The 15,390-nt window shown below is 39.0% G+C and overlaps 1 protein-coding gene across 2 annotated transcripts; it reads right to left on the bottom strand.

The window, feature by feature from the left end:
• Positions 1–1,042: 1,042 nt before the first annotated feature.
• On the bottom strand, positions 1,043–13,704 carry atp2a1l (ATPase sarcoplasmic/endoplasmic reticulum Ca2+ transporting 1, like). Of its 2 annotated transcripts, XM_057358567.1 has the most exons (24): positions 13,408–13,704; positions 12,420–12,437; positions 12,197–12,279; positions 10,437–10,541; positions 10,200–10,338; positions 9,825–9,905; positions 9,617–9,702; positions 8,934–9,231; positions 8,396–8,562; positions 7,763–7,851; positions 7,573–7,675; positions 7,356–7,487; positions 7,132–7,248; positions 6,697–6,915; positions 5,883–5,994; positions 5,533–5,756; positions 5,201–5,421; positions 4,908–5,110; positions 4,738–4,823; positions 4,506–4,639; positions 4,198–4,315; positions 3,991–4,108; positions 3,671–3,716; positions 1,043–1,349 (listed from the first exon to the last, which is right to left on the bottom strand). In XM_057358567.1, exons 1-23 carry the CDS (start codon positions 13,523–13,525, stop codon positions 3,712–3,714), a joined length of 2,976 nt encoding a protein of 991 aa, XP_057214550.1. In that variant the 5' UTR covers positions 13,526–13,704; the 3' UTR covers positions 1,043–1,349; positions 3,671–3,711. The 2 variants fall into 2 exon arrangements, with proteins under 2 accessions (XP_057214550.1, XP_057214549.1); XM_057358566.1 differs by lacking the exon at positions 3,671–3,716.
• Positions 13,705–15,390: the final 1,686 nt, after the last annotated feature.

Below are 15,390 nucleotides of genomic sequence, written 5' to 3' on the forward strand. Positions count from 1 at the left end.
GACCAGGACAACGGGGTTACACCCCTACTCTATACGAGAAGTGCCATGGGATCTTAAATGACCACAGGGAGTCAGGACCTCGGTTTAACGTCTCATCCGAAGGACGGTGCTTTTTACAGTATAGTGTCCCCATCACTATCGTCGTGGGGCATCAGGACCCATACAGATCACAGGGTGAGCACCCCCTGCTTGTCTCTCTAACACCTCTTCCAGCAGCGACCTAGCTTCCCAGGAGGTCTCCCGTCCAGGTACTGACCAGGCTCAGCCCTGCTTAGCTTCAGTGGGCAACCGGTCTTGGGCTACAGGGTGATATGGCTGCAGGCCAGTTATCTAAATGTTTTGTTTTTGGTTTGTGTATTGGTTTTATTTACTTTGAACTTGTGTGTTAATTATGGTTATTTAGTTAGTTATTTACTTATGTATATGAATTCCAATTGACCTACATGTATTTAATTTGATTTGATCCTCTGGGTAGAAAAGGTTTTCTCTCTGTGTTTTTGGTTAGTTGTGGCTGGGGAGGGTCAGCTATTGTGTATGTCAACTTATAATAAAGAAGTTGTTATAGAACTACAAGCATTGTCTCCTGCTTTCCTGGTCATGTTCCCACAACATTATAGACTGCAACTTAACGGCAGTTTATTTGACTCATATTAGAATTTTATTTATTTATGTTTCTTGACCAGATAAACATTAAATGTATATTTTTAAATTGCCATTTAATAACTATTACTGTATATGGGCTATATGTGAAGATATGTTTAAATTATTGGAAACTATAGTCTACTACTAGTGATAACATAAAAATAAATGTGTGATTTCAGCAACTACCTTTTCCCTGAACAGAATCATTGTCTCACTTTAAAGCTAAATAAAATACTTTTTAAATGAACTTTAGGTACTTACCAAGTCAATTAATTAGTAAAGTCAATTAATTAGTAGTAGTAGTAGTGTTTTTTTCATGGCATGACTTGTGATTGGAAAAATAGAATGTGTAAATAGAGTTAAAGACAAAAAAGTAAGACAAGACAGATAACTCAATATGTACCATTTAAACAAAAAAAGTGTTTTAATGCCTTTCTTGGTAATTTTAAGAATAAAATACTTCATAATTCAAACACTAATTTGGAAAGGGTTGTCCTATATATTAATCTCTGTCCCTAAATATACCAGTTTTGTTTTCTGGATCATTTTCTGATGATTTCTTCTTCTCTGTGTTGTGAACAGGCTCACTGAAGCTCCACCTGGATGTTATACATTCTTCCTTTAATCCTCCTCCTTTCTGTCGTCTTCTCATTATTTTCTCCCATTTCTTTCACTCCCACTTTTCATCTCTACATTTCAAATTTTAGCTGGAAAGTGATTAAAAAAAAGAGTTCATTACAGAAGTTTAATACAGATCACAGAGCACAGGTGTCAAACTCAGTTCCTTGAGGGCCAGTGTTTAGTTTAGCTCCAACCACACCTGCCTTGAAGTTTCAAGTAACGCATAGGCCATACCTGTCTTTTTGCTCCATTGACTTTCATTTATACGCATGCGAATGCGACAGACCGGAAACGCAAGCTTCTGCTGCGAAGTTGCACATGCCGTTGCGTTCCAAATTTCAAGTTTGTTGAACTCTGACCTGCGAATTTACATCACGTGAAGAGGTGCGACCAGATGGACTCACGGCGTGAGAAGCGCTAGTTTTCTCATATCCTGTTCCCCGCCCATATTGACCCTCAAGGAACTGACTTTGACACCCCTGACTTAAAGAAATAATAAGCAGTACTGTATTTGATTGTCATCCTATGGAACGCTCCAGTTGCTATTCAGTGCTATTCTACTGTGTGTTTAGCAAATGATCTCAAATGATCTAAATGAATATAAATAATGTAGGCATGCAAGCACACATTTATTATCCTCTGTTCTAGCGCTGTCAACTGAAACAGTTGGAGAAACAGTATTAGAACATTCTGTCATTGTTTTTAAATCTTATTTGCGTGCATTCAAATGGCATCAATTATATTGTTTTGACAAATGTGATATTTTTTAAAGAACTATTACTTTACCTCTAGCCTGCACACAAACTTCTACAAAGCAAATGGTATTATACACAGTGTCACAACAAATAGCTAAACATTGAAAGCCATGCTTGAATTTGCAGTTTTAATACACAAAGTAGATGTTCCTGGTAAATTTTTTTTTGATGATATGGTTAGATAAAAACACAAAAATGTAATTAACTATGTTATTCTATATGTCATTTTTATTCTTTATTCGAAACTTGTGTTACACAGAACTCATTCTTAAGTTTTAAGTGCCACAACCTACTAGTTAAATTAGTAAACAAGCTTAATGCACTTGCAAAAGCCTTATACATGGAGTTGGTTTGGTAATGCAAACATTAATATATGTAGAAATATATATATACTGTATATATCTATGTTTTCCTTTCATGCCAAAAATCATTAGGATATTAAGTAAAGATCATGTTCCATGAATTCCTACCATAAATATATCAAAACTTTACTTTTGTGAGTGGATGCAGCAAAATCGCTAACAAAAATGGCCATAAAAACACCTCCAAACGTTACTCGCTGCTGCACGCTCTTTGGTAATTAACCACTGAAGTTTGGCATCTATGTAAAGCTTAGAATTTCCACTTTCAGGTTCATCTACTCTCCACAACATCGTAAGCCCATAGAGAGCATTAAAACAAACCTGTTTCTTCTTAGCAACAGCCTACTACTGCACCTCTGATTAACAACTTTAAAGCCGATTTTCTCAATATTTTAATTTTTTTGTACCGTCAGATTCCAGAGTTTTAAAAGTTAAATAAATAAATCTTGGCCAAATATTTATATAAGTTATATAATATAACAAACCATACATCAATGTAAAGCTTATTTATTCAGCTTTCAGATGATGTATAAATCTCAATTTCGAAAAATTGACTCATATAACTTGTTTTGTTGTCCAGGGTCACACGTGTGTATATATATATATATATATATACTGTATGTAGGTCATATATATATATATATATATTTACAATATATGCACAAATGCTTGCAAGTCATACATTAGGCTACACTACGCCAAAAGTGTTTTGCGGTCACAAGAATTATAATAGTAACAGGGATAAAATAAGGCATTACTTATTGATAATCTGGCTCTCTATGTATTCCTTGTCATAAATAGAAGTCATTGATGTTTTAGGGCCAAGTTAATGTCACATGAAATCTAAAGCGAATCGAATGACTAGGTATATGTCTAAGAAAAATCAAGGTAGAGTCATACTGTACGTGTTCAATACACGTACGTTATTAAATATTGAATTATAAAATCTAAATTAGGATATATTGAATATGTAGTTAATTGTTGTTTCTTGGTTGATAAACCAATCAGGCATTTACTTGAAAAGGAACCAACAAACATCTAAACATCCCCAAAATATATGTGGATAGTTGCCCTGACATTATGTATTACTGTCATTAAAAAAATGTAATAGCACATAACATAACATAAGTACATAACATACATACATAAGTTTAAAATCACTTGTTTTCTGAAAGCAAAACCATTCCACCAAAGCAAATACAAGTACAGATACACACGAACATTTGAACAAACACATACTGTTTAAAGACAGGAACAACACGTGTGTTGTAAGAGGTGAGTGTTGGATACCTTGCTTTTGTTACTTGAAAACTGAGGGAGGGGGCACTGGTTTAGGCTGGAAGTGAATACAGCAGGTTAGTGTTAAATAGATTACTTGAGTGTGAGAGTTAAAAATGAAGAGAGGGAATGGGGATTCATGACAGATAGTGCAGTAAAATCCAGTGGTAAACTGTAAATCAGTAGTAGAATGAGTAGTATTGACCCAAGTAGTATGAAAGAACCAGGAACAAAATATTGTTATTAATAAAGTTATTAATACTGATATAAGACAGATTTTATTTTTATAATTATGTGGATTCATGCATATTTACATATGTTTTAGAACTTACCTTCCAGGTGGTTGCGGGCAACAAATTTCAATACCTCATCAATGAGAATGACAGGGAAAGAGAGCTTCAGTACCACTATCCACTGTTCAGTGCTCAGGTCAGTTAACTTGAAGATCATCTAGAAAAGGAAAAGGAAGATCATGGTTAGTGGACAGTCACAGTCAGTGGATAGGTTTCAAATGTGAAAAACAAGATAAAGACTCATACAGGCAGGGGGTCCACATAGAGGATCATAAAGTGGAGGGACATGGAGAGGGTCATGGCGCCGATCAGCCAGCCATTACTCCATGGAGGCATACGTAAAAGAGACTGGTTCTCAGACAAACTACAGAAAAAGACAGGGAATTAATGTCTATGTAAAGCTTCAAAGAATATATATTTTATACATTCTATTATATATATATATTTTTGGTGCTCCCAAGTAAACAGCAGGTTTTGGAACAGAGCTATAGTATTGATTAAGAGAAGCCACAACAGTGTGTAACAGTATAACAGAATCAGATGAAATGTGTAACCTGTTTAGGGCATTGAACATCTCAATTGTCACCAAGACAGACAGAGCCATGGTCATAGGTGGAGCAGCCTCAAACACCTCACAGTCAATGCCAGTGAAGTCCTCATTCTCTCCATGACACTGCATAAAGTGAGACTACAAAAAACCGCAGCATACCAGAAGATAAATCACCAGAAATTAACAGAAAGCCATATCTTTATTCAAAATAATATAGTTGAGATATTTATATTTACCAGCTGGTAAAATGTGATACCAGGACCCTCATGATCATACAGGAACCAGTGTGCAGCAGCAGCCACAGTAGCAGCACCCACATAACCTGAAGACAATGAGTTTTTAGGAATACAACCAAAGCTTACACAGAGAACATAAGCTTTTCCAAAAAGATGTTAAGGATACCAACCTCCAATGACCATGTATCTAAAGAACAGCCAGCCAGAGATGAGAGGCTCTTTGGCAGAGCGGGGTGGCTTGCCCATGATATCAAGATCAGGAGGGTTGAAGCCCAAAGCAGTGGCGGGCAGTCCGTCAGTTACCAAGTTCACCCACAGCAGCTGAACTGGGATCAGAGCCTCAGGCATACCAAGAGCAGCAGTCAAGAAAATACTGGAAGAGAAGAGTGTCACAAACATGAGAATATTAAACATAATATGAAACAAGGGCATCGGGTGTTCAGTGTGAGGCATGGATTCTCACCAGACGACCTCTCCAACATTTGAAGAAATCAGATAACGAATGAACTGCTTCATGTTGTTGTAAATGGCTCTGCCTTCCTCAACAGCGGCCACAATGGAAGAAAAGTTGTCGTCGGCCAGGACCATCTCAGAGGCTGACTTGGCAACGGCAGTGCCAGAGCCCATGGCAATGCCAATCTCTGCCTTTTTCAAGGCAGGGGCATCGTTGACACCATCACCAGTCTAGAAGAAACAAACAATCTCAAAGGTCTCTTGAGGTAAATCATATCACAAGGTGTCCATGATATTGTCTCAATTAGCCTGTGTTTAGTAGTATAGAAACGTATGTCTTACCATGGCAGTAATCTCATCATAGCCCTGCAGGAACTCAACAATCTTAGACTTGTGGGAAGGCTCAACACGAGCGAAGCAACAGGCCCTGCGGACAGCCTCACTCTGCTCAGCGTGGGGCAGGTCATCAAACTCACGGCCAGTGTAAGCCCTGCCAGTCACATCCTGATCCTCAGAAAAGATGCCAATACGACGACAGATGGCCACAGCAGTACCCTTGTTGTCACCTGAACATTTCCATTATAATAAGGTTCCTTAGTCATTTGTTAGGCATTGCAAGAGTACAAGATCAAAGTGATGGAAAAAACTAATAAAAGAATGGAAAAGTAGTGAACTGGAGTGAAAATCCGCACCAGTGATCATAATAACACGAATGCCAGCAGCCCTGCACAGTTCAATGGCGCCAGTAACCTCTTTGCGGGGAGGGTCCAACATACCAACACAGCCAACGAAAGTAAGGTCAGTCTGAGAAATAACAAATAAGACAGAAAAAGAATGTCAAACTTTCCTATTCCTGGCATTAAGATGCATTTTGGTCGATCGGAAAGTGGACAAAAGAGACACATACCTGTTTACACCTGGTGTTTTAATTCATCTCATGTGTCCACTTTCGACCACTTCTGTTCTAAATTATTTAAGGAAATGTTTATTGGCGGCTAAATACAAGGGCTGTTCAAGGATTTTTTTTAGATCAAATGGACTAAATAAGCACATTCAATATACATATGAACGTGACCGGAGATGGCAAAAAAATAATAATAGTAAAAAAGTTTTTCGTTTTTAAACCAAACGTTTAGGTTCAACCGGCAAAGTTTAAATCCTGTCTGCGCAATTAAGAAATTTGACGTATTATGGCCGTATGTAGAAAGTAGGCGGTCTCTTGTGGCTGTTCGAATGCATTCAACCACATGAGCGTCTACACCACGAACACAATTCGGTAGAATGAGTTTTGGACTACCTCTGGAAGTGGTCGAAAGTGGACAAGCTCAAAACGTTTCACACCCGTTTAGACCTGTATTTAGTGTCAATCTCTTGTGATCCGATTGACCAAAACGCATCTTAACACCAGGTGTAAACAGCCCCTAACACAGCAGGAGTCGAACTGTTCTTTGCAGTTGGGATGTTGCTTGGTATAAATCTATCAAAGTGTACTCTTTTAATGTTTACCTCATAGTCAGCAAATTTAGTAGAGTCCTCAAGTATCATTTCCTCAACCTTCAAGGGATGGTCACGGGTGGCCAGGGCCAAACAACGAAGGGTATCACGGCCGGTACCCCACTCCTTGATAATGGCCATGATCTTATCCTTCACAATACCAGTTAAGGGCAAACGTGTAGCACCAACACGCACATAGGCACACCTGTCAATCACACCCTCTGGAGCTCCCTATTACCCAAACAAGGAAAGTGAAAATGTGATACATCCATCAATTAATGACACAAAGTAAAACAAGCAGTAAAACAGAATGCTTAAACAAAATGATTGACTGTAATAATGTGTTTCTTAAACTAGCATGGGAACCATGGTACAGTAATGCTATTAAACATGTCGAAGGCTATGGTACTTTGATATACAGTGTGGTAAAAAATTATAAAAACACACCTTCACAAACATTTTGCAGCCTGCATCACCTTTTACAGGGGTACAATAAACAGACATGGATTTCCTATCACGGGAGAACTCCAGAGTGAAGTTTTTCTTCATTAGCTGCTTCACAACCTACACAAGGTGACAGTGGATTCACATTGGAGTTATACTGTTATATTTACATCTCCTATTAGCTCTATATTATTAGCGTATCTAGTAAGGTTTACTCCTATACGTACACTGCAGCAGGCATTGGCTCTCTCGACCAGAGACAGGTTGTTAACATTGCTCTTGAACACATTCATCTTTTCAACTAAGCAGCTCAGGGCAGTCTCAGTGGCCTCGCCAACCTTCTCAAAGATCTTCTTGGACTGCAACAGACAATTAAAATAGTTTAATCATGAAAAAAATCATATTATAGCTTGACCAAGTATGTCTGAAAGAATGCACACCTACCTCGTTGTAGTCGAGGGAGGAGTCATTGCACAGGGCGCAGATTGTGGCCAGCTCAACCAAACTGTCATACTGACTACAGTCAACGCGAGCACCCAACTTTGTTCTAAAGGGGTTACATTCACGACTCTGATTAGGATTGCCTAACATACCGTATAGTCTGTTAAGAAGGAACATTTGATTGTATACTTACACCTCACCCTCAGGGGTGTACTTGGAGCCAGAGATATCAAAGCAGTCAAGTTCAACGTGATCACCCTCAACTTTGTCAATGACGAACATCTGTAAAAACATACTTTCTTTTTAGTCTCTGAGTAAATAGGTGTATAAAAATGTATATATCAACATCAATGAGCACTTTTCCACCATCGCGCCGAACCATTCCAAGCACTTTCTGAAACGATTACGGTTATGTTTCCACTTGAGCCTGGCTCGGCACAGAACGATTACAAAATGCTTTCGGCCTGGAATTTTCAGCATGGTTGTCTAAACGTGTTGAATCGTGGAAATACAATGCTTATAGTGACATCGCCACTTAGGATTGGTCACTCGTCGGTTAGATACCAGTTTCTCTTTGTAGCCAAGAAAGCAAGTTATTAAAAAAGTTAACTTAGTTGGTTAATAGATGGACCTGGGGGTTCAAAGAGAAATGAAAATGTTTTCAAGTCATTGCTCAGACTCTTGCGTTACCAAGGCAGAGAGGGACGCATTTGTGTTTACATTCTAAAAAGTTCTGGTTACATTATACCAGTATTAGCCCTAGCCTCGTTAATAAATACTGGATGTCTGTATGTGCATGTGAACTGCTCTGCATGTGAACACATACTTTGGTCACACACATCTGGTTGGTGGTCAAAGTGCCAGTCTTGTCAGAGCAGATGACAGAGGTGCAGCCCAGGGTCTCCACGGAGGGCAGAGAACGGACAATGGCATTTTTCTTGGCCATACGTCTAGTACCAAGAGCCAGGCAGGTAGTGATGACAGCAGGCAAACCTGAGAGGTGAGGAGAAACAAGTTAGGGGTTGCCTACCTGATTACAGGTAAGGGTAATCCTTAATGTAACAAACTTTTAAGACTGAAAGATTCGGTGCAACAACCTTCAATTGATCTGATGTAGCAAACATTGAAGAAAGACCACAAATTCAGACATTTTCATGGATGCAGATTGGTAAACAGTGCAAAAGTCATGAGTTTTGCCAATAAAAGCATGTCTTGATAAAAAGTGTCTTCTAGGCACTTGAGATCAAAGTTTTGCCAAATGCAAAAAATGTAACGTGAAATGTCGACAAAAGGTGATTGCTACCTGAACGGTGGAAAATCAGAATCTCATTAGAGAGATGTGTTGAGTGAATTGCTATCCTCACCTTCTGGGATGGCAGCCACAGCCAGAGCGACAGCAATCTTAAAGTAATAAACGGCACCACGGATCCAGGATCCACCATGGACAGGGTCATTGAAGTGGCCAATGTTGATCATCCAGACAGCAACGCAGATCAGCGAGATAACCTTAGAGAGCTGCTCACCAAATTCATCCAGTTTCTGCTGCAGGGGGGTCTTCTCCTGCTCGGTGGCAGCCATCTGGTCACGGATCTTACCGATCTCAGTTGACACACCAGTAGCAATAGCAACGCCAATAGCTTTGCCAGCAGCAATGTTTGTGCCCTACATGTGGGAGAGCATATCGTGGAAAAATTCAAACAAATGACAGGTAACTAAATGTGATTTACCTAAATACTGTAGGTCCTGTTCTTGAATTACCACCTTCTGTTGGTGCTGAAGGACATAGCTTTAACCATCAAACCAATGGAATTATAGATAGGGTTTAATGTAGAATTGGGGTTAGAAATGTGAAAAACATTTCTATAAACCAATAAATCAACTCTAAATTCACGGGCCAGTTTAGGAATGGGGACTTACTGAACTTTTAGAAAGTAGGCCATGTACAATCTCCTATCAACCATATAAAATGTTAGAATAACGTGTATGGCTAGATCAAGAAAAAAATATTGGACACAAAATGAAAGATTCTTCTTTTGTCTTCACTCACAGAGAAAAGCATGTTCTTCTTGTCCTGATTGACAGCTCTGAGGTCGGGGACAGGTTCGGTGTGCTTGATCACACTGACGGACTCACCTACACAGAGTTATTCTTGCTTATATAACATTAAAATTGAAAGTCAGATAAGAAGATGCATGATAGTAGGGATCATCTGTTTGATGATATTTAAGTTACAGTACAATCCTAGAGGTACTAACCAGTCAGGATGGACTGGTCAACACGAATAGTGGTGGAACGAATAGAAGTAAGTCTGATGTCAGCAGGGACTTTATCACCAACTGAGAAAGAGGAAAGAGGGTTTACAGTATGGCAACCTAATGGAGGCAAACAGTTATAGATATTTATGCAAAAAAATATACAGTTTTTACCACAGCACAGTTTTATTAACCACTTGCTACCCAGTACAAACTGACACCAATGCATTAAATGCCATTAGGCCACATATATTGCCACTGTAACTATTGTCATGTCTGTCAACATTTTGTTCTCCAATCCTAACACTCACAAAAAACAATAATTGAAGGTTTATTTGATATGGCAACAAGAGAAGAGCTTTTTAGAAGAAACCTTACCAGACACCTCCACAATGTCACCAGGGACAATCTCTCTGGCCTTGATCATCTGGACGCTCTTTCTGTCAGAGCGGTAGACCTTACCCATCTCAGGCTCATACTCCTTCAGTGCCTCGATGGCGCTCTCGGCATTACGCTCCTGTACGACAGACAGATATTTGTATGTGTATGCAAGCGAACTATGCATTCACTTATTCTTTCCTGTTTTGAGGTAACTGTGTATGTTTGCTGCATTACCTGCCAGACACCGACAACAGCATTGGCAATAAGAATGAGCAAGATGACAAAAGGCTCGACGAAGGCAGTGACTGTTTCCTCACCCTCCTCAAACCAAGCCAGCACCTAAAACAAAGAAAAATAAGGGAGCAACACAAGATATCTATTAGTCCTAATTTCAGTCATTGTGTCATATAGTCCACACACAATATTATAAAAGATGAAACACTTAGCACACTGTATACAACGTTGTCCTGTGTATATCTTCCACACAGTCTCACGGCAATTCATGACATTGTCACGAAATGTAATCTATTGATTTGTGTTAATAGACACGAATTTCCCCTTTCCACACAAACGTTTGTTTCGTGTCACTCAGCACGACTTTTTTCGTGTCACCCAGCACGACTTTCAATCTAATAGGCAGTACCTTTCCTATGTATAAATATATATCAGCGCAATCTGATGGGAATTCGCACCTATTTCACTACGATCTCCTACGATCTCATTCGTACGTTTTATTATGATTTGATTTTGCCCCTGTGACGTTAGGTTTAGGGGAGGGGTAAGGGTGGGTTAGCCACCTTAAATATGTACGATTTCCTTTAATATCAGGTTATAAATATAGAAATGTATATATACACGCGGTCTGTGTATTGAAAGTTGTGCTGAGTGACACGAAACAAAAGTTTGTGTCCACACGAATCAATAGATTCTAAATGTTGGGCCTATGCCACGAACTGCCTTGAGACTGGATTGATATCTTGTGAGAAATTACTCATAATTCCAAAACACTTTGAAAAAATGACATGTTATTAAATTACCTCCTCATAACGTGTTTTTCAAATATGAAATATAGGCATATAGGCATGTGTCGTAAACATTTGTTGAGCATGTTCATCAATGCAAAGAAATATACTGCATTTGTATAAACTCTTGATTTGTTAACCAGATGAAGGCTTATGGGCTCACTGGGCCCATATTAAATGTTATTTATGAAGTGGAGAAATGCTATATTCTTATAACATGATTCTAATGGTCATGAGGTTTATTTGCCTCTTGTGCAACACACTTTAGGCATATAAATGTGCCACTCAAAACTGTATTGCACAATATTGTTGCACAACAGACTTTGATATATCTACGCTACCTTCATATTTTCTGCCCTAGCCCAACATCTCCCCTGACCTTTCCTGAAGGATAGAGTTTCTGTCTTTTACTTGACTCCTTCTTAAAATAAACCTCTTCTCCCACTCACCCTCCTTCAGTACTCCTCGATATTTCCCTTCTAAGGACATTGAAACAACTGGCCAAGACGCAGAGAGGTGGGAGTCAGAAATGAATACCCCCCCGCGTTCACCTCTAACCTCCCAACACACTTCCAACCCCCAAGCCTCCACCCTACTGATACTTTTCAACTTGACACTAAAAAAAATGTGCGGCTTCCACACTAGTGTTTAGAAAACTATTTTTTAAGCAACAAAGAGTTCTCAGTTGTATTAGAATGACAGTGCATATGTGCCTTGTTGCACAACTCCACAGATGCTTGGGTTTGTGCATATGGCAACTTACACCGTACTACAACAGCTGGTTAAAGTACTTGAAAGGGTATGTTTAAAAGTGAATGTCAAAGATCACAGCATATATGAATGACAGCATCTTCCACATTCTGTCGAACTAGTTTCATCCAAAAAAAAATATTCTAAATAATAACTAGTATATTTAGTTTACCATTGGGTTTGTGATGCACTTTAATTGGCCACTTTTAATTGCTGACTTACGAAAGAGATGCAGGCGGCAAGCAGCAAAATTCTGACCAACAGATCCTCAAACTGCTCAACAATCAACTCCCAGATGGACTTTCCTGCAAGGGAATGGACCAAAGTTTAGTATTTCCTTTTTTTTCAAGATACATGATTAAAATCTAGTGCTTATCACTAATGACAACACAGTAACTAGTATAATAAAATGTTGTTCCTTTAACAGCGAAATGTTCATACGTACCCTCTTCAGCTGGCAGCTCTGAGAATCAAAGTATATGGAGCAGGCAGAATAAAAAGAAAAAGAATAAACTGATTAAGAATCATTAATTAATTGCAAATAGGCAAGACATTTGGCATACAGTATGTGTAAATCAAAGTAGAGTCTTTTTTGATGAATACAGATGAATGAATTATGACCCCTAATATACATCACCCTAAACACATACAATATTTAAGAATGCAAATTAATTAAAAAGTGTATTTAAACAATAAGATCCTGGATTAAGAAGACGATTAAACACTATTTTTCCTAACATAATTTATAGATTCCAGTTATACAGTCTAACATTGAAATATATTTAAATATCTTCACACAATCATCCAAAACACATATTTTTTGTAAATGAAATGCTTGCTAATACACATTATTTTGAAATGGCCTTTCACACAAGTGTTTTCATGTTATCAAGTCTTTCGTGTTTCCAACACTTCAGGAAAACGTATTGGAAGTAAAAAGCGCTTGTGCATGCTAAAGCCTCTCTTTATAAGAAGACCTGTTGTGCGACTTTGCAATGACAATAACATATGTGATCTCCCAGGCCAACTTCAGGCAGCATCTAAGAATCTGCCTACCCCCATATACTGTTCATTTAATAAGACGTCTCAAATAACCAAGCAAGACCCCTGTGCCATCACATGTCTCTCTCCCCTTCACCCCCTCTGCCACAGGCTATTTTCAAAGCCTGCTTCTCAGCTTCTGCGCCACAACCTGTTGATGTCACTTCAAATGTCACCGAGTAGGGAACATTTCAGAATATCCTTAAACATCTATTATGTATTTCTAACAAAGGGAAACACGTAGCCTCAGAGTAGCATATAGTCTATGCAGTTGTGTTGAGCATTATCACTATTCCAAAGCTGTTAACCCAAAAGCTGTGGCTTTGAAATAAGAGATGTTCCCAACGTTCAGATTTTCTAAGCAATCGCTGCATGCATCTGATGGATCTCACCATTATAGCCGTACTTGGCCAGGTTCTTCTTGACTTGATCAGGGGACAAGCCAGTGCTCTCACTAACCCCGAAGTAGGCCAGAGTCTCGACCGGGGTCTTGGTGTAAGAGTCCTCCATCCTGTCAGGAGTGAAGGAACTTCAGTAGTAGCAAAAAGCTTCGTTAAACGGGTCTATCCGTGCTTCTTATTGATTGTATCTATTGCACTTGGTGTTCTCTGCACTGCAAAATCTGACCCCTTACTTGGACCCCCTCCTCACAGGAGCGATGGACTGACAGAAAGAGCGAATAAATTCCCACTTGTGTGCCCTTTTATATGGCTGCCAGCTGCTCCATTGGCCTAAGTTGTCGATCGCCACACCCCAGAATTCCAGTCTCCTGCATATGGCTTTGCAGGGCAGGGTCATGGTTAAGGGGTTGGACGACTTGACTTGATAATCTAGGGGGTAACGGGGTGGGCAAGGAGCATGAGGGTAGATACCTAAGGGCTGAATGAAATGAAAAGTTGATCTGTTTTTGGAACATGCATGGTCAGTGGAATAAGGAGAGAGGAGAAGGTGAGAGAGAGAGTGAGAGACAGAAGAAAGTGAGTGATGGGCCAAATGGCCTCTGATGTGGGGAGGGGGTGTATAGATGTGCTGGTGGGTTAATTTGGTACAAGCATTAAAGGAGTGTGGTTACAACAAGTGAATGCCACACTGAGATCCACGCCTTTGGCATGAGAAAGAACAGTTTTTGAAAAGGATAATATCATCACTTATGATCAAATTCAGATCTCATTTGATTTTACATCGATCCAATTTGATTTATACAAATCTGTCATGCTGCTTTAAAAATGTTTGAGAGCTTCTCAGCAATTCAGTCTGAAGAGCACCTTTCAAGATCAGCTTTCACAGGCCGGGACATTAGGTAATCTAGTTCCAACCTGACTTCTAACAGCGGACACCTATACTTGCTTTGTCCTTATTGGCTAGCACTAATACTGTAAATCATTTTAATGTTCCACTAACCATATATGTAGATAACATGCTGTATACATTTATAGATTTTTTTGTTAACTGATAGATCCAACTATGCCAAGGTTTAGATTAAACGTAAACCTAAAAACGGACTTTGTCTGTTACTCAAAGATGGTGGGCTTCTTGTTTAGCGCTTACTCAACCACAAGGCGAAACAGAGATGGAGGGGAAGACGTCAGCCTGGAGAATTTCCATCGCCTCTCAGACACTACACATACTCAGATTCCTTTTAAGAAACTCAGATCCCACGAACTAATAAACACAGTAGATCAGGAAGATTATTAAAATATCAATACAACACCAAATATTCAAATACAGTATTTGTTTGATTGTTATCAAAATAGTAGCCTTAAAAAGCTTCTGATATCACATCAAATATGTACAACTAACTCCAGTGATATATATATATGCTGTATATAATTTAAGGAGAGTAATTTAAATTATAGAATTTAAATATTCTTTAAAACATTTACTGGATGTTGGACTACATGTCCTCAAATGACAAAAAAATCACGTAATATTCATGTATAATGAAGAAATAGTGAAAAAATAGGTGTCCATGCCTGATGTGATCCTCCGATTATCTAAACTGAGCCTTGGATTGTCATCTGCTAGCTGCCCCCGAGTAATCAATGATAGATGAGAAACGAAAATATGACAAGTGTTATGAATGTTAGGTACTGTGGTAAATCCCGCACTAAAGTATCATAATCTCACTAAAGACCACTGTCATGGTTCTGCCTCATCATGTCATGTCTTTCTTGGTCTTGTGGCAGAATCATGGCAGAGTCTCTTGTTTTGTGTGGAGAGAAACATATTATTGTCGGCCACGACATAATGTGCGTTCTCTCCGGTCTCGTCCTTGGCCCCGCCCCTCTCGTTTCCTCGTTTAGCTTCCGCCTGTGTCTCATTACCCACACCTGCCCATTGTTATCTTCTTTGTTAGTTCCCTTATTTAATACCCT

Source organism: Triplophysa rosa, linkage group LG18, assembly GCF_024868665.1.
Source record: "Triplophysa rosa linkage group LG18, Trosa_1v2, whole genome shotgun sequence".
Lineage (NCBI taxonomy): Eukaryota > Metazoa > Chordata > Actinopteri > Cypriniformes > Nemacheilidae > Triplophysa > Triplophysa rosa.

Excerpts from the sequence above, each read along its gene's own strand:
- atp2a1l (XM_057358566.1), bottom strand. The coding sequence starts at position 13,525 with ATGGAGGACTCTTACACCAAGACCCCGGTCGAGACTCTGGCCTACTTC. Across the intron at positions 5,422-5,532 it reads ATGATGAGATTACTGCCATG|ACTGGTGATGGTGTCAACGA; the intron begins GTAAGACATACG and ends TGTTTCTTCTAG. Across the intron at positions 4,640-4,737 it reads GTATCACATTTTACCAGCTG|TCTCACTTTATGCAGTGTCA; the intron begins GTAAATATAAAT and ends GGTTTTTTGTAG.